This window comes from Exophiala spinifera, assembly GCF_000836115.1.
Source record: "Exophiala spinifera strain CBS 89968 unplaced genomic scaffold supercont1.8, whole genome shotgun sequence".
NCBI classification, from domain to species: Eukaryota; Fungi; Ascomycota; class Eurotiomycetes; order Chaetothyriales; family Herpotrichiellaceae; genus Exophiala; species Exophiala spinifera.
This window is the reverse complement of record NW_015622520.1, coordinates 343,683-360,302: the sequence shown is the minus strand read 5'-3', so window position 1 is coordinate 360,302 and position 16,620 is coordinate 343,683. Positions and strand designations below refer to the sequence as shown.

Here is a 16,620-nt window from a genome sequence, read left to right as displayed (position 1 = left end):
GTACGGCTCTCTGCGCCAGTTTTCGTATTCATGTCTGCCAACTTGGTGTGTCCGGAGTCTCCCAGGGGTTGAAGTCAATGTTTTGCTCATTAATTTCCTTTTCGACTGCCCTGCTTGAGTGTTCTGAGCCAGTCTCTACAGCATCAGCATCGAAAAAGTAATTGACTTCGCTGATCGAGCGTTGTGCTTCTGACTCGTAACTTTCCAGGAGGTCAAGGATTGCCCAGTGGCACTCTTCTCGTGCGACTTCAGCATACTTTCTGCAGATCTCAAGCATGGTTTGACGATCTCCAAGTTTGTAATTATCAAGAAGGAGTTTCACCATGTCGAGGCGGCCTTTTGCAACTGCCAGATCAAGCGCAGTGTAGTGCCCGTCGGATGTGGGAGCTCCAACATTGGCACCATGAGCGAGGAGCATTTGTGCAATGCGAATATAGCCCTGGGAGGCAGCATGCTGAAGGGGAGTCCATCTGAAAATGTCAGTAGTTGCATTGGGATCTGCTCCGTATTCTAGCAGGAGCTCCACAATAGCGATATGGCCGTTGGACACTGCACCTATCAGAGGCACCTCACACCTGGTGTGACTTCCAGGGTCTGGATTCACATCAACCCCCCTGTCCAACAACAGTTGGACTAGTTCTTTGTCTTCCTTCCTAGAATGGCAGACTCTCGAGAGTATGGTGGTCGGCGATCTGGTCTCACCAACGTGCAATGCGTTCACATCAGCGCCTCGATCTAACAGGTGCTGCGTGAGTTTCTTAGCGACCTGGCTGTCAAATTTTTGATAAAAGTGAACGGAGAAAAGTATCTTGGACAGGTCCGAAGGGATTATAGGAGCATTGTGCTGAAGAAACCACTCGATAGCTTCCTCTCTACCATTTCTTGCCGCTCGTGAGAGTGCTTCTCCCAAGACAGTATTTCTAGTGCCTGGACTGACCGGTGCGTTTAAGTTCAGACCAGCTTGTAACATCTCTTGAATGAAGTCTATCCGATCAAGTATTGCCGCAGCAACAATCGGGATGGTCGATACATCATGGTCATGTCGAGTGTTCCACCCATTGAAGGTGACATCCGCGCCTTGCGCGATGAGTGTCCTCAGAAGGTCGGCAGACCCAGACTTGATCGTCGCTGAGAGTGCCGTATCCCCATTTCTGGATGGAGAAGCATTCACGTCGGCTCCCCAGTTGAGAAGTAGGTTGATCAGGTCTAGTTCCCCACAACGAATAGCCGCTTGTAAGGCTGTCAGACCGTCGTCACAGTAGCATGGGGCGTTCACATCGGCACCAGAGGCCAATAATAATTGAACGGCGGCCAAGTTACCACCTAGGCAAGCGGCTTGCAGTGCAGTCCATCCATTCCCGCGGGTTTCCTGAGTCGGGCCAATGTGTGAGCCGGAATCAAGGAGGGCCTGCATGATTTGCAGGTGTCCACCATAGGAAGCATGTACTATTGCATCCGCTTTCCCTAGCCAGCTTCCATGCCATGTTTCTCTGAAATCGGCACCATACTGAAGCAGCAGTGCGACTGCTTCATAGTTGCCTCTCCACGTCGCAACGATCAGGCAGGGGATTGTGTTCTCAACTGTGTCCTTTGCACCATATTCGATGAGTAGCTGGATTACTCGTGTATTGTTGTCCCATACTGCACGCTGGAGAGCTGTCTGAAAGATCGCCCTCGGCAGATTAGCCAGAGGTTCTTGCTTGTAATGTCGGGCGAGAAGATCCTCGTGCGGTTTGAAAGAGTAGGCATTCACGTTGACCCCTGCCCGAAGAAGGGTCTCGCAGATTTCCAAGTCATCGAATTCGACGGCGAGTGACAATGGCAGAGCAAAATTTCTTTGTAGTGATGCATATTGTCCAAGCATTGTCCTGTGCTCTTCTAAAAAATCTGCAGAGGTTCCAAGACCGAGCAATACACAAACCAGACGGTGCTGTTGTGCAGAAATCGCATGTTGGAGAGCAGTCCAGCCTTGACTATCCATGGCATTGATGTCCGCGCCAAGGTCGATCAGGTTGAGGCAGTCAGCGACAGCCATACCAGATTTCACTGCAAGAGGCAGTAATAGCGTGGGAGTAAAGCTCTTCTTCCGCCTTGAGATGTTGAACATGTGATGGAAAAGTTCTGGCGTGAAGTAAGCGGCCAGATCCATAGCTGAGCGTTCATATAGTAACACCTGAAGTTTCAGCGGGTCCATGGGACAACCGGGGTCTGCTCCACCGTCAAGGAGATCGTTGCAGAATGAGCTTTGTTTGTATACAATGCCTTCCTGAAGTAGAGTCCGTGGATATGCTCCAGTGTACAGTCGTTGGTCCAGGTCTAAGATGAATGGGCGTAAGAATTGTACTATCTCATATCGTCCCCGTCTCGCCGCGTAAAGCAAAATGGCCTCTTTGAAGCACCTGAGATACTTGAGCTGCTCTGTGCAGGAATACTTCAGAGCGTCGTTGCCGTACTTGTCCAGTAAATCGTCAGCCAGGTTATCGAAGTACCCATTTTGAATGAGTCTATTGGAACAAAGATAGACCAAATAACTCATCAAGACAGGCAGATCTACTATCCCGGGGTAGTAGGCAACCAGTTCCATATCGTTGATGAATTGATTCTGTTCGGGGAGAATCACAGTCAACACTTCAGAAGTCAAGGCTTCATCGAGGATTCCGTAATCGCTACCGGCAGAGGTAAAGAGTCTTCGGGCAATGGCAAATGACCTCTTTCCAGCTTCAGAATGCAATTCTGTCACAGCCAAACTCGAGGCATCTTTCGCAGAACCCAGAGAGGCTAAAGCAGTAAGTGACTCGGTTGTGTTCGACAAATCATTTCTAGCAGTAAAATACAACTCGTTGAGGGATTGAAAAGAAGCCGAAGGGGGGTTCAGCATGTTCGAAGGGAGTGACTTTCCGCGATAGGGTAAGACTTTTCGTAGCCCTTCCCAGTAGAAATGGCAAGGCAGCGTGATCGTCGTAATCGCATTAGGATTGACAAACTTCCGTCGCAGGGCAATCTCTTCGGAAGTGCATGGTTGAATGTTTTCTAGTCACCTGCTTAGTCCACGAAGCAATCATGGGCCTGAAAACTTACTATTAGCTTGTTTTGCTTCCATCCTTGGGAGATTGTGCCGCCGGAAAGCCCTTTTAGCCCGAGCAGCATCGACGGGCATTCCATTTTTGGCCGTTATGCTCGCTTGACTCACATCCAGCCGGCGTTGTTTGGCCCTTCGAGCAGCATCCACCCAATCTTCTTTCTTTCCATTCTTGCCAATGCCCCATTTCTTGAACTTCCGTTTGAGCTGGTCCTCGCTGCATTGCGTCAAAATGGGAATAGGAGGGGAGGATATTTGCAAGTTGCCGTACCTCGCTTGGAGAGAAAACAGAGCTAGCAGTTGCTGGCGCACGTCTTTGGCTCGTAGTCCATGGGTAAGATAGAGATCTTGAATAAAATCCTTATGTTCATCCAACAATTTAGAATTGGCCAAAGTCACAGTCGGCATATTTCTCGAAGGCCGTTCTTTCTCTGAGTGTCATAAGGATTGCATTGAAAGGTTGCGTGGATTGAGCAACGTAAGCACAGCGAATTGAGGACATTCAACAAGCCATTTCCGAGGATCCTGATGGTTGATTAATAGTGACCATCAACTTGAGGCTGTGCATGATGAAATGGGATCGGAAGGTAGCACAGGTGCCGATGGAAGACGGCGCCAGCGTGACCAGCAAGGCTGTGAAGCCATCGCTTATGCGCCGCTGGTCTCGACTGATACTACGTAGCCGACAAGCTAACGAGCGCTAAAGCGTATGCAGTCGTTTTCATCCAGTCGGCGACAATCTGAAACGACCTCTGTTTCTGGTTGTAGGCAGCGCCTGCAGCCTGGGAAGGCGCCTGCGGTTCGACAAGACCATGGTAACACAAACTGGGCTTGGTCGGCGAAACTGCTCGCACTCGATCGTAGCAGAAGATTGATACGTTACGGCGGCTTTTGTGAGCTTTGCACGATGCGGCAAGGAGCATGACATTTGCCGTCAGGAGAAGATGCTTCGCGCGCCGAGCCACATAGGGACGCGAATCACGGCCACACGTGATCGTAGACAAAAGCCCAAAATCCCCGGGATCTCTTGTTCTTGTTGTAACTGTGACAGTCGCCTCGAAAGGTTTTACCTTCCGAAGTAATCGGAGTCTCGCTTTTGACCTATGTGCTTGACCACAACAAGATGGTTGTCTACTGCCCTAGACTATGCAGATTTGGCCCCGCGCTCTGGTAAACAGACGCCCATGGTCTTCAGGTCGACTCCTACCACTATCAACAAGCGAAGGGAATGCCTTTCTCCCACCTCGAGCAATCATTATAGCCCCGCAAAAGGGACAAACAGATGAAGGCTCACCCGCGTGGGGCCTACGGTGCAGCCAGCGAGACAAAGCGTGTGTTCCCCAGACACCCCCTAGGATGGATGTTTTCCGGACGTGGGGTTAAGTCTGGGGTTTATGCTCTTCGACAATAGTAAGCAGTTGAGGCAAGTATTGCATCTGTATCTCTTACCCTCTTTGTGTCGGTTGTTCTTCGATCGCTCATTACTGCAAAATGTCTTCACGCACCTTACCCGTCACACCAACTCTCGAAGACAAACACAGCGGGATCCCGTCCAGGCTGGTTGATCAGGCGAAGAGAGCAAAAGAGCTGCTATTCTCAAGGAGAACCAAGACGGAGAATACTTCGAGCTCGAAGCGAGGGGTTCAACTACCACCATACACAACTCAAGCAAAGTTCGACGATGCCATCGCCGCATTGAAAGCCGCTGTTGGCGATCACTGGGTGCACGTCAATGACGGTGCTTTGGTAGATGGTTGGTACATGGAACATCCGTACGTTGTGCTGCTCTTTTTTGCTTGCGAGAAGTTCGCCCGGCTGACCTATCCCCAAGCAATACCCATGACAGCAATCATGTTGCCAACCAAGATGCTCTCGTTGCGAGCGCGGTGGTGTACCCTTCGACGACTGAAGAGGTCCAAGGCATCGTCAAATGGGCCAATGAGTTCCTGATACCAATTCATCCCATCTCGATGGGTCGAAACTTGGGCTACGGCGGCGCTGCACCCCGGGTATCCGGCTCAGTGGTGGTCGATCTGGGAAAGCGCATGAATAAGGTCCTCAAGATTGACGGCCAGAACTGCTCATGTCTTCTGGAGCCCGGAGTTTCGTACTTTGCATTGTACGAAGCTGTCAAGAAGAGCGGCCACAGTCTCTGGATCGACTGCCCGGACCTGGGGGGAGGGAGTGTGATGGGAAATGCGCTCGACCGAGGTGTCGGATATACTCCTTACGGCGACCATTTCGGCATGCATTGTGGTATGGAAGTGGTCCTCCCCGACGGGACGCTACTCCGGACAGGAATGGGGGCTCTGCCAGGTGAAGACGACACAGACAATTTGACGTGGCAATCATTCCAGAACGCATATGGCCCCGCTATCGATGGCATGTTCAGCCAGTCCAACTATGGCATTGTGACCAAGATGGGGTTCTGGCTTATGCCTGCCACCGGAAGCCAGTCGTACATGGTCACGTTCCCTCGCGAGGACGACTTTGAGCAGCTTGTCGACCTGATAGGGCCGTTGGCTGCGAGCCGCGTGTTCGGCAACGTCCCTCAGATCAGACACGTCGTTCAAGAGTTGGCGGTCACCGGGAAGCCTCGCAGTCACTTTTGGCCCGAGGGAAGCGACAGAGGTGGACGAATGCCACGATCCATCATATCTCGCGAGGCGGCCAAGTTGCCGTGTGGAGATGTCAGTTGGATCTTTTATGGCTGCCAGTACGGCGACGCGGCCACCATCCAGGCCCAGCTTGATCTCATCAAGACCACGTTTGCAAAGATCAAGGGATCTAAATTCTTCCTGCCGTCCGACCTGCCGAATGACCACTACATCCACGACCGCGCGAAGGTCAACATTGGTGAGCCCGTCTTGAAGGAGCTCGACTGGCTGAACTGGCTCCCCAACGGCGGCCATATCGCCTGCAGTCCCATCCTCCCCACAAGCGGTAAACACGCCCGGACGATGATGACGATAGCAGAGAGGCTCTACGCCAAGTGGGGATTCGATTCCTTCAGCACGCTCTGTGTCGCGGGAAGAGAGATGCACTTCATCGCCGAGATTGTCTTCGACCGCGAAGATGCTGACAGCAAACGCCGCGCAGCGTGTCTGATGAGGGAACTCATCGACGAAGGCGCCAGGAAGGGATACGGAGAATACAGGACGCATCTTTTGTACATGGATCAGGTGGCAGGGACGTACAAATGGGGCAATGGCGCCTTGGGTCGGTTCAACGAGACCATCAAGGACGCCCTGGACCCCAACGGCATCATTAGTCCTGGGAGAAATGGGATCTGGGGCAAGAGGTGGAGAGAGAAGGGTTGGAAGAGTGGTCAAGTCGGTATGCCTCGAGAAGTCAAGTTGTGAGAACCATAGGACAAAGTACAGCTGTTGCCTATCCTTGGTTTTGGAACAACTCAAGAGTCTCCATAAGGTACGTGTTATTGTTTCCCCAATGGGTGTAAATACTACCGTAGACATTCATACATAAAATAATAGTTTGCTGCCGTCTCTTTTCCCCATATACCTTATTCCTCCTCCCTACCAAGTTTAAGGAACACTGGGCGTTATGCTCCGGACACGTGCAGTTAGGTACTCATCCATCAGCCACCCAGGTTCAATCACACGAAGGTGACGCCGTCAATTCTCATCGTCATCATCATGTGTACATTATGTTCCGTTCACGCTCCGTTTTTTTTCACATCCTCCTCATCTGTGGTCATTCTTTCTTACATCTTCTTCACAACCCCAGAGGATTGTCGGCATTCTGTTCATTCCCGCCCAGACCCTTCTTCAGATTCTCCTCTTCGGCCTGTTGCTGTTTGGCCGGCCCGCCACCTTCGTTCCCGAACCCGACGCCGATCTGATCCCCCCAGCCCTTCCCTGCGCGCATGATGCCACCGACCGTGGGATCGACGAGGCCACCGACGGGCCCGCCTACCTTTTCCAGCACGGGTCCCGCGTGTTTGCCGACGGGGGAGAGGGCGCCCTCGATCTTGTCGCCAGCCGAGTTACCCAGGGACTCGGGTTTGGAGTACCATGAGCCTGCGTCGATCCATCCCGTCAGAACAGAAGTTTTGCGATTGTCACAGACGAGAAGAGAAGAGGTGAGAAAGACAAGCACCACCAAAAAAAAACTGGAAGGGCCAGAAAACACACGTGGCACGTCTCGTAAACTGTGAAACCGTAAAATCGTAACGTACCTTTGTCTTGACCTTGACCTTCACCACTTCCCTCGTTCTGCTGGCCGTCGGTTTGAGGTGGAGGGGTGTTTTCAGAATTGTCAGTCATGTTGATCTTGGTGTCTGAATTGTCAGCCATGTGTGTGTGTTTGTGTGTGTGTGTGTGAGAAAGAGAGAGAGTGTGTGTGAGAGAGAAAGAGAGACCGAGAAGAAAGTCGAACAGTTATATGACGATAGAATAGGCGCTGGTACAACGAGAAACGAGACCACGACAGAGGGCAGAGGGCGAGAGAGCAAGGCACACATCATACAATCCGTACAGGGAAGACAATCCACAATCCACAGGGAGGATCAAAGGGGCCCCATCTCATGAATCTTGCCGTGCGTCACATTGCAGGGATGAGCGTGTTATGAACCAGGGGCTCAAAAACCTGGTTGATGAGAGAACACAATACGAGATACCTGGACTCGCACATCAACCAACAACAAGACAGTGTGAGCAATTGGTCGAGGGAGCAACTCGTGTATTCCAGGGTCCTTGGAGAATGACGTCGTTACGAACAAGGCCTCACCAACTGTGACCTGTGGCTTGTGGCTTTGACAGGGATCCATCATCCAGGGAACTAACCCACCCTTACGAGTACCTACAGTCCAGTACGAGTACGACTATACGAGTACTCATATCCTGGAATATGGAGCTCTGGATATTTAAAAAGATCACATCTCAAATCTTGCAATACTTCAATACTCTCAATGCTAGTTGTTATCAGTAACGAGGACTAGTAAAAGTAAGCTTCTACTCTGCTGCTCTCCCTCGTCCTCATCCCAATCCTCATCCCTCATCCTCGTACAAACAAAATCCTTTGTTGCTCATTCCACTCAAAGCATACCCATCGTGCTCAAAGTGGTAGATCGAGCACTCTTTGAGGCCGCGGTTTTCTGCGGTCCTTCTGATTAATCCACAGATCAACTCAGCTGCTATGACCAAGCTCAGACAACTCGATGTGAATACCTGTCAGTATACACCGCGACTGGTCTCGTCACAAACCGATTACTTCTTCTCCTGTTTTCATCAGGAGTCGCCGAACCATTGTCGCTTTCGCTCCCTCGTGCTGCGCTTTCGGTTCCCATGCCTCTTGAAGCAGCTCGCATTTTTGCTTCTAAAAGGGCAAGGACATGATCTCCCGCAGCCCTGGCCTCTTCGGCTTCTTTGAGAAGTCCTTTCCTGGTAATTTCCCTTTCCTCTTCCGGTAGGACGAAGCGATGGATGGTACGATGATCCATCACTCTTTCTTCTTCGTCCCCACCCCCTTCGACCCAAGTGCCCTTACCGCAACGTCCTTTGCGTCTGTATGCACTATATTCGACAGCATCTTTCTTGCCACGTCCTGTCCGTTCGAGGAGTTTGCGTGCATCTGGGTCAGTCTTGGGCCAAGGGAAGCCATACAGCATGCTGTGCCGTTCACAACGAGGACACTCGCGTCGTGTTTGATATCCATTCGGCTGAATGAAGAAACCAAAACACAAGCTATTGTGACATTGCACCCACCGATCATGTGGTTGAGCAAGTAATTTTCGTGTCAAGATGTAATCGCCTGCGATACGGATCGTGCCGGTGACAGGGTGGACGCTCAGGGTGGCCACAGTGGTTGAATTGCTTACGGGCTCTATCGAAGGCAACACACTGGCTTCTGGATTGCGACTGTTGGCTTCGTCCAGTACCTGCACATCCTTGGTGACGGTGGTCGTGGTGAGAGTCGAAACTACATGAGGTATCGGTGTCTGATCTGGCTCGAGAGGAATAGTCGCCTCAGCTTGCTGCTCATCTGCGCTCATGGATTGCTCGCTTGACATTGCCGGGGTCGGTCGGGTTGTGACCACGACGATGGTATCTTCATCAGCTTCAACTTTGGTGGTTTCCACGGATTCGACTTTGATTGTGACGGGAGCAAGGGTATATGACACAGAAGGGGTCGCTTGGTTTAAGGTTGTGGAATCAGAAGTCGAACCATGGCTCGAAGGTGAGGTTGGAGCGGGCGATATGGGTGCACGAGCTGACAATTTACCCAATAGCCTAGCAGTCATTTTGCTTTCCCGTGGCCCCTTTTTGGCCATTGATTTTGGTGAAGGCAGCTGGGGTTCAGATTTCCGTGGAGGTTCCTCGGGTACAGTTGGGGCTTCGAGCATGTCGAGGTCTGCCAGTTGGGCCGGGCTGGGAGGCGGCGAGAGTGTCGACTGTTTTGGTGGACTTGGACTTGTTTGTTGCTCGGTAGTATCTCCAATCTCTCTCGCACCTGTTTCTAGTTCTGAATCGGACAGAGCGCTTCCTGGAGGAGTCCATGAGTGTTGTAGTTTGGAAGGAGACTGTGTGGCTTTCAGGTGTTTGGAAGGAGGTGGTGCCGACGACGAATACGAAGACAATTCCGACCCTCGCTTCCGCTTTAGAGCGCGAGTTTGAGGACTTGGTTGTGGCTCGGGGCCAGGCGTTGAAGTTTGGCTGTCGGAACTGAGGAAGGCTGTTTTAGATGTCCAACCATTACGTTCAAGTTCTTCACAACTATGGCAGAGACAATCGATATTGCCAGGGCCAAAGTAGTCATCTCCGTATGACACAGTGATCTCATCTCCAACATCAATGTTTTTCACGGCGACCACTTCCATCCCGTCATCTCCTCGTGTGACCAGACGGCCATTTGCATTGCAGTCATGGTTGGCAAAGCGGGCAGGTCCAAGGAAGATACAAGTGTTCTTCTTCCGAGCCGATACCACAATACTGAAATTACGATTAGTCATGTCCAAATCGGCAGATTCTTCCGTGGTCAAAGGTACGAGCGTGCCAGTCAGATATTTGACCGTGTCACCCTGTCGAATCCGCCGGCGAGCAGTCACAGCCGCCTCGTAGGTCGTGATGGTGTACCTGTTCGTGGTAGAAACCTCCCAAGGACAGTCGGTCTGGTACATGGCAATGTACTTGCGAAGATGGCTGAGGAAGTGCTCTTGTTCCGACTTTGTGCGTAGGCTCTTCTTGTACCTTTTAAGTCCAGGGAGTGCTAGCAACGCTTTCTCGGCGGCCACTATGTCTTTCTCGACGATGACTTTGTGCAGAAGAATCCTGGGAACCTCGTCCTCCTTGATACCGCGGATTGGAATGTGTTTCGTTCGATTCTTCCGTATCTTTGCCTTGTAGTATGCCTGCAGGTGGTCAGGTCAGCTTCACATTCTCTCCTTGGACTCTGGAGAGTCACTCACATTATCGATTAACGCGTCGGAACAAACGTCGTCATGGGCGGCCAGCTCAGTTAAAGACAACCTCTGAGTCTTTTCAGACTCCTGAGGTCGACGTCGGCCCATGGTCGCGTGTTATCGAGCGCGTACAAGGTTAAGATTAGAGCGATCAATCGAGCTGGCTGAAAAGACGTAGACAAGGAGACGAATAAGCGGAGGAGGGACCCTAAGGACTGTGCGATCCCGGGGGCTGATTGCTGGGGGTCTTGCAAGGGCAGGGCGGTGGTAATGAGCGAAGTGGCTGATCGAGGGCCGCACTCCAAACGCGGTCTGGTTCAGGCCAGCCCAAGGGTGGTGTGAGCAATAGACAAGTGAATGAAATGCGACATAATGGTCGCGTAGGCCGAGTGTGAGAGGTCTTGATTTGTCGGCTCGGCTTGAGAAGGGGCTCAGTGTTCTTCACTCATGTTTTCAGAGGAAGAAAAGGGAGGACGGGGAGGGGATGGGAAAAGACAGCGAGTAGACGGGACAATGGCATAAATGGCAGCGCTTGGAGTGTTGTCGCTAGTAACGGATTCAGACCAAGTGCTCATTCGAGGCTCGGCCAATCGGGGCGTGCAGTCATCCACTTTATGCACGCAATTCTTTTGCAGTGCTGCAGCGAATCTTCAAGACGTCCCATCTTCAACCAGCCATCACGACTGCCACATTATGCTGCCGCGATGATACAACTAAAGGTCAGTGTGCTGTGATTCCATGGCACTTCCTTGCTCACAGCTTGCAGACGCTCCTTAATTGCATCGACAATTCCGGAGCCGCCATCGTCGAATGCGTCCAGGTCATGAGAAAAAAGACCCAGCATGCGCGCATAGGTATGCCACCATCACACGTGTGCACCCTCGCTCTATTGACTTGTCTACCTCCGCAGGTGACCGAATCATCGTCGTTGTGCAGAAACAGAGGTCCTTTGGCGCCGACAACCCTGGCGGATCGAGTCTGGGCATTGCGAACAAGGTGCGAAGAGGCGACATTCGACATGCCGTCGTGGTGCGAGCAAAGAAGGAGATACAACGAAAAGACGGGAGTCTGATCAGATTTGACGACAACGCATGTGTCCTCATCAACAGAAACGGAGATCCTATCGGTACCCGACTGTCAAGCATGGTGGGAGCCGAGCTGCGAGACAAGAAATGGTCTAAGATTCTTTCACTGGCGCCTTTGCACATCTAAGGGACGCAATATCGCATGAGCGGTAGCATGTAAAAATCACCGAATTGGACGGTGTTGAAGATACCCTGGTGTAGTCAAAAGTAGAGTGTAAGAATATCGGAAGCCATATATGAAATCAAAACAGTCAATTCTGGGCTGTACAATGCTATCCTAAACTCCTGTGCACTGGAGGTGCGCATGCTGGGTATCCCTCGTAATTTTCGTTCCCTTTTCCCATTAATCAAACGCCTCGGAATGCATACGACAGTACGCTTCGATGTCCTCCAACGCCGTGCTCATACGCTAGTGTAAACATGGTTGCACGCAACGCACACATAGTAGAGTTTCTAAGGTTCTCAGTTAGCGAGCTTCTTCGACATTCTTGCTATTGAACTCACCATTCCCGTATCTGCGCCTCGTTGCTGAGATTGAAAATACACTGCATCCGTTTCCCGACATCTTGGACATCTCGTATTTGCCCTAGGAAGCTAGATTTGGAGCGACGTGTCAGCCTGGTGTTTGAAAGACAAATGAACTCAGGGAGATGGTGGACTTGGAGCGCGGTCTGGAGACTCGGAAAGGTCCTGATCCTCCATGACTCCATCATCACATTCGCTGCACCTCACACTCTCTCCACAGAGAGTACAAAAACACAGAGTAACTTCGACAGAGGCGGAACCCACAGTTGGATCATTTGCAACATCTGTAGTAACTCCAGCCGTTTCTTGTACTGTAGCACCTAGTTGCTGCCGGTAGGTACATGCCGAATCGTGTGTGGTTGTAGCGTGACAAGCTTTGCAGATGTAGAGCAGCGTTGACGTGGTTCGGTCTTCTTTAGGATAGAGGAGGTTGGAGCTGGTAGAATACATGTTAGACACGTATGTTAGACATTTGGTGAAGGGCGGAAACTCACCATTCTTGACAGAATCTGTAGGATACTTCCCCTCTCTTGGAATCACCCTCCGACGGTGCTGGAGATGCTGCTGCCGACATGATGACGGCCGTCGAAAGAAAATACCTGGGAGGCAATAGGATCTCGGAGCGGTGCGGCGAAGTATGAATTTGTCTGTAGAGGTGTCGCGAGTTGTATTGTTCGGCTCTGTCTATGCAGAGAAGACGGCGACGAGGCTTCAACAATGACAACGGATCGGTGTGAATATCGAATGATGAAGAGAGACACGCCGAGTGTTGTTATAAATCAGTATTCCGTATTCTGTCTGCAGGAGGATGATGGATGTTGCGAATTTTGCCCCCGCGCTGATCATGCGCAGGAGGCTCACTAGGCTCACTCACCCAGGTAACTTAGGCGCGCTAGTTGGTTGGCTAGTGGCTTATAATCAGTTCACTAAACACAGCAGGCGAGCCGAGTGCCTGGGCAGCAAATAAACACAAGCCTCGCGAGCCTCTGTGCCTGAGACCCAGACCATCATCAGCCCGCACCTGACTTCCAGTTGTCGCCTTGTATTCGTATATCACACCCTCAACTCTCTGGCAATCCACACCGAGTCAAGTGACCGATCATCTCTGCCACACTCCTTGTTTCCCATTCCCATCTTGAATCCGGTGGTGGTGAGGACGTTACCAAACAACAACAAGGACAGCCTATTTAACCCCGCCCAATTGCGCCTTTTCCACCTACTGGTGTCGCGGTCTCAACAGGGGGCTCACCGCAGTCGTCTTACCAATCTGTCCTCGTCTGTTCTCGTCACCAGAATCTAAATTGTTCGCAGTTTGCAAGCATGGTAATCCTGTCGACCTACGGCATGAGTGCTCCGCTGACCCTGACTTACAGTCCGACACAGGCCTTCCCCCAGACTGGGAAGTCCGCCACTCCAATTCTAAGAACCTCCCGTATTACTTCAACCAAAAGACTCACGAATCGAGATGGGAACCTCCGGAGGATGCCGATACGGAAAAGCTCAAGATATACATGGCGCAACATCACAGTTCTGCAAACACCCGCATCGACGGTGCTCCAGCTGATGGTAAAATCCGGGTGGCACACCTCCTCGTGAAACACAGAGACAGTCGTCGACCATCCTCCTGGAGAGAAACCAACATTACTCGTTCCAAAGAAGAGGCCATTGAGATGCTGAAGGGCTACGAAGAGGAGATCCGGTCGGGACAAAAGTCCCTCGGAGATCTCGCCGTCTCAGAGTCGGATTGCAGCAGTGCCCGCAAACGAGGTGACCTGGGCTTCTTTGGCAAGGGCCAGATGCAGAAGGAATTCGAAGATGCTTCATTTGCTCTGGCACCAGGAGAAATGAGTGGCGTCGTTGAGACTGCATCCGGCGTACACCTCATTCAACGGTAGGTCGAACACTAGCCCGATGGTGGCAGACCCTGGGACTAATATGAAATGCAGAATTCAATAGGGGGCATGATGCGGGTGACATCGAGATGCCGGCGATCTACCAGCCTGCGACAGAGTGCATCACCTAGGCGGAACGGCCGTCCGGGATGTGGAAGCAGGGGGCGTTCTGTTACCGTACCAGCTATCCTCCTCGCGTTACATGGGGCAAATGGGTGGTTAGAAGTGCAAGCCTTACGTCAAGGCGAAACTGAGTTTGTACAGATTACATGGATTGAGTCTGCTAAAACCAGGATTTTCAAAAGTGTCAGCAATAATGACTGGCGTCACTGGGTTTTCTTAGCCTTGCAGCCGATCGGGCGATTCCAGATGATCTTCCCCAGGTGTCTTGGACCGTGATGAATGGTGTTCTGACCGAGAATACTCTGACTTCAAAAGACGTGGTGAGATACGTGCCCCGGAGAGGTGCTCCGGGATGCTTCCAGGTGATGTGATTCGACCAGAAAGGAATAATGTCAATGCTCCCCGGCGGGCGGCATTACTTCACGCATGCCTTTCATACTAACTAGAATATTCGAGGCTTCCAGGAACGCCGGGTGTCTTGTAATGATCTGAGATTTTGGTACTGTGTGCGTCTTCATACGTCACAAAACGGCTACTGCGCTCCCGGCCAATGTCTGAAGTCTGTTCCGTGATCTTTGGCGTGATGCCGTTTCATTGCGATGCAAACTCCACCCATCCCTATGCAGCAGCCTGCATCAGTCCCCGGCCCAATCAGAAATACATTTGGCTTGTGCCTTTCCATCCGCTGCGACCCTTCAGCACATTGATCAATATAAACGTCCCCGTCTCTGGCCGTGGAAGCCTGTTCTCATGTCGCTCCCACTGCTGGCGCACTAGCATTGAACACTTCCTCTTCTGCTCCTCTTGTATTACTACCAGCTTCTCTTCATCTTTGTGTTGATATTTGCAAGCCAAGCCCCAGGATCGATTCTACCATGGACAGCACATCCGCCATGTCTACTGGCTCAACAACATCTTCACGACGAGCTTCTCTGAGGAGGTTGAGTTCTCCGGATGCTCTTTTCCTTGCACCGCCTCACTCTCACGACCCTACGGATGTATCTGACGTGGCGGCCCTGCCCACCTCAATGCTCCTACAATTACCCGAGGCGGTGCAGGAGAGTCTGTGGACCCTGCAGGAGTCGACCTCGATCGTCTACGCTTCCTACCTCCGACTCCAGGAGCTGGTTGAAGAGCGTTTCGAACGTCTTGTCGAGTTGCCGTTTGGACAGGAAACAGGCATTGTCAACTGTAAGCACTCTCGCTCAATGGAAGTTCCAGAGCGACGTGCCGTGGCTGACATGGATACAGATTCAGAAGGGGCATTTTTCAACTACGTCAACCACGTTGCTGCCGAACGTCGCTACCTGCTCGAGGATGCTCACACGGACTGGAGGCACAAGGCATCGCGGGCGGGGTTGCAGCAATACGGAGATCTGTCACTGGTGTTCCGGGGCAAGGAGATGACAGTCAGCCAGTGGTTCACTCGACTACAAGCGGCGGAGGCCTTCTGGATCCAAGCAGCCAAGGAGACGGAGCTGCCCGACTTTGAGTCCACCGTCTTAGAGTTTCAGTCTCAGACCACAACCCCAAGCAGCGAAAGTGCGGACGAAATCGAAGATGTGGGCGGGGTGGCGGTTCCAGCCGGAAGAGCCACGGTCGACACCAGCCGACTTGGTCTTGGAATCTCGCAAGCGTTGGCAGAGCTATAGTGCTCCAGTGGCCTGACGTATCAGACCCCAAGACGTGGCTTCACAAGTCCAAATCTTGGTGACACTATGGTATAGGGTGTGGGTATGTGGGTGTGTGGGTGCCAGGTGTGTGGTATTCACAAAGGGACGACAAATCCAGCACGCGACACATGATTGATGTGCTCTGGCAGGAACCTCACTGACTCTTTTTATTTTCTGAACGTACGATGAGAGCGAGCCATACGAATTGACGAGTTATAAAAGGCTAGAGATTGACATGGGGTCTGCAGCGTACAGATTTGACACTGGATGCATTACGGTGGCGTTTCTTTTCGCCTTGCTTTTCTGAGCGTTTCCGGATTACGACGGACCGCGGTCAGCTCACTGGCGTTACTGCTGTCCAACACGTGGGTTGCATTGTTGGTACTGGGAGGATCAAGGGATGCTGTGTAACTAGACGACGGTTTCATAAATGGCGCGAATCGAGCCAAGGACTCAAGTATACGCGCATATCTTGTATACTGGCAACACAAGGGTGACTGAAGTCTGAGCGAGTTTCCCATGGCTATTTTTCTTCAAAGACCAGGGGGTGAAGACCAGGGTCATTACCGAAATAATCACGACCCCTCGCTTAAGTGCGGAAGCCATTGGACGACGGTGGTGTCTCCAGTATGCTGTGTCATGGTGAGGATCCTGTAAAGGACGAGGAGGGAGATCAGTCTAATGTCGTCGTATACTCGTGATGCTCGTGAAGGGCACCCAGGGCGTTTTCCTCGACATACGATCTTGATTCTTCAGCATTCCCAGAGTCGAGATACCTGATCCCCACCGGGAATATGGGCCATCGGGTCTAGCTGCACATCTT

General features: G+C 51.8%; 7 protein-coding genes across 7 annotated transcripts; 4 read left to right on the top strand and 3 right to left on the bottom strand.

The window, feature by feature from the left end:
* Positions 1-28: 28 nt before the first annotated feature.
* PV08_10145 (uncharacterized protein) lies at positions 29-3,487 on the bottom strand (the record flags this gene model as incomplete). The annotated part of the gene is made up of 2 exons (XM_016384460.1): positions 29-3,030; positions 3,079-3,487. The coding sequence occupies 2 exons, from the start codon at positions 3,485-3,487 to the stop codon at positions 29-31; spliced, it is 3,411 nt and encodes a 1,136-aa protein (XP_016231062.1).
* A 1,083-nt stretch (positions 3,488-4,570) lies between these two features.
* PV08_10144 (uncharacterized protein) lies at positions 4,571-6,441 on the top strand (the record flags this gene model as incomplete). Its single annotated transcript, XM_016384459.1, has 2 exons — positions 4,571-4,851; positions 4,911-6,441. 2 exons carry the CDS (start codon positions 4,571-4,573, stop codon positions 6,439-6,441), a joined length of 1,812 nt encoding a protein of 603 aa, XP_016231061.1.
* A 373-nt stretch (positions 6,442-6,814) lies between these two features.
* PV08_10143 (uncharacterized protein) lies at positions 6,815-7,395 on the bottom strand (the record flags this gene model as incomplete). Its single annotated transcript, XM_016384458.1, has 2 exons — positions 6,815-7,119; positions 7,278-7,395. The coding sequence occupies 2 exons, from the start codon at positions 7,393-7,395 to the stop codon at positions 6,815-6,817; spliced, it is 423 nt and encodes a 140-aa protein (XP_016231060.1).
* An 851-nt stretch (positions 7,396-8,246) lies between these two features.
* PV08_10142 (uncharacterized protein) lies at positions 8,247-10,607 on the bottom strand (the record flags this gene model as incomplete). The annotated part of the gene is made up of 2 exons (XM_016384457.1): positions 8,247-10,448; positions 10,506-10,607. The coding sequence occupies 2 exons, from the start codon at positions 10,605-10,607 to the stop codon at positions 8,247-8,249; spliced, it is 2,304 nt and encodes a 767-aa protein (XP_016231059.1).
* A 596-nt stretch (positions 10,608-11,203) lies between these two features.
* PV08_10141 (ribosomal protein L14) lies at positions 11,204-11,711 on the top strand (the record flags this gene model as incomplete). Its single annotated transcript, XM_016384456.1, has 3 exons — positions 11,204-11,218; positions 11,266-11,353; positions 11,410-11,711. The coding sequence occupies 3 exons, from the start codon at positions 11,204-11,206 to the stop codon at positions 11,709-11,711; spliced, it is 405 nt and encodes a 134-aa protein (XP_016231058.1).
* A 1,718-nt stretch (positions 11,712-13,429) lies between these two features.
* Positions 13,430-14,004, top strand: PV08_10140 (uncharacterized protein; the record flags this gene model as incomplete). The annotated part of the gene is made up of 2 exons (XM_016384455.1): positions 13,430-13,432; positions 13,483-14,004. The coding sequence occupies 2 exons, from the start codon at positions 13,430-13,432 to the stop codon at positions 14,002-14,004; spliced, it is 525 nt and encodes a 174-aa protein (XP_016231057.1).
* A 1,013-nt stretch (positions 14,005-15,017) lies between these two features.
* On the top strand, positions 15,018-15,776 carry PV08_10139 (uncharacterized protein; the record flags this gene model as incomplete). Its single annotated transcript, XM_016384454.1, has 2 exons — positions 15,018-15,315; positions 15,376-15,776. The coding sequence occupies 2 exons, from the start codon at positions 15,018-15,020 to the stop codon at positions 15,774-15,776; spliced, it is 699 nt and encodes a 232-aa protein (XP_016231056.1).
* Positions 15,777-16,620: the final 844 nt, after the last annotated feature.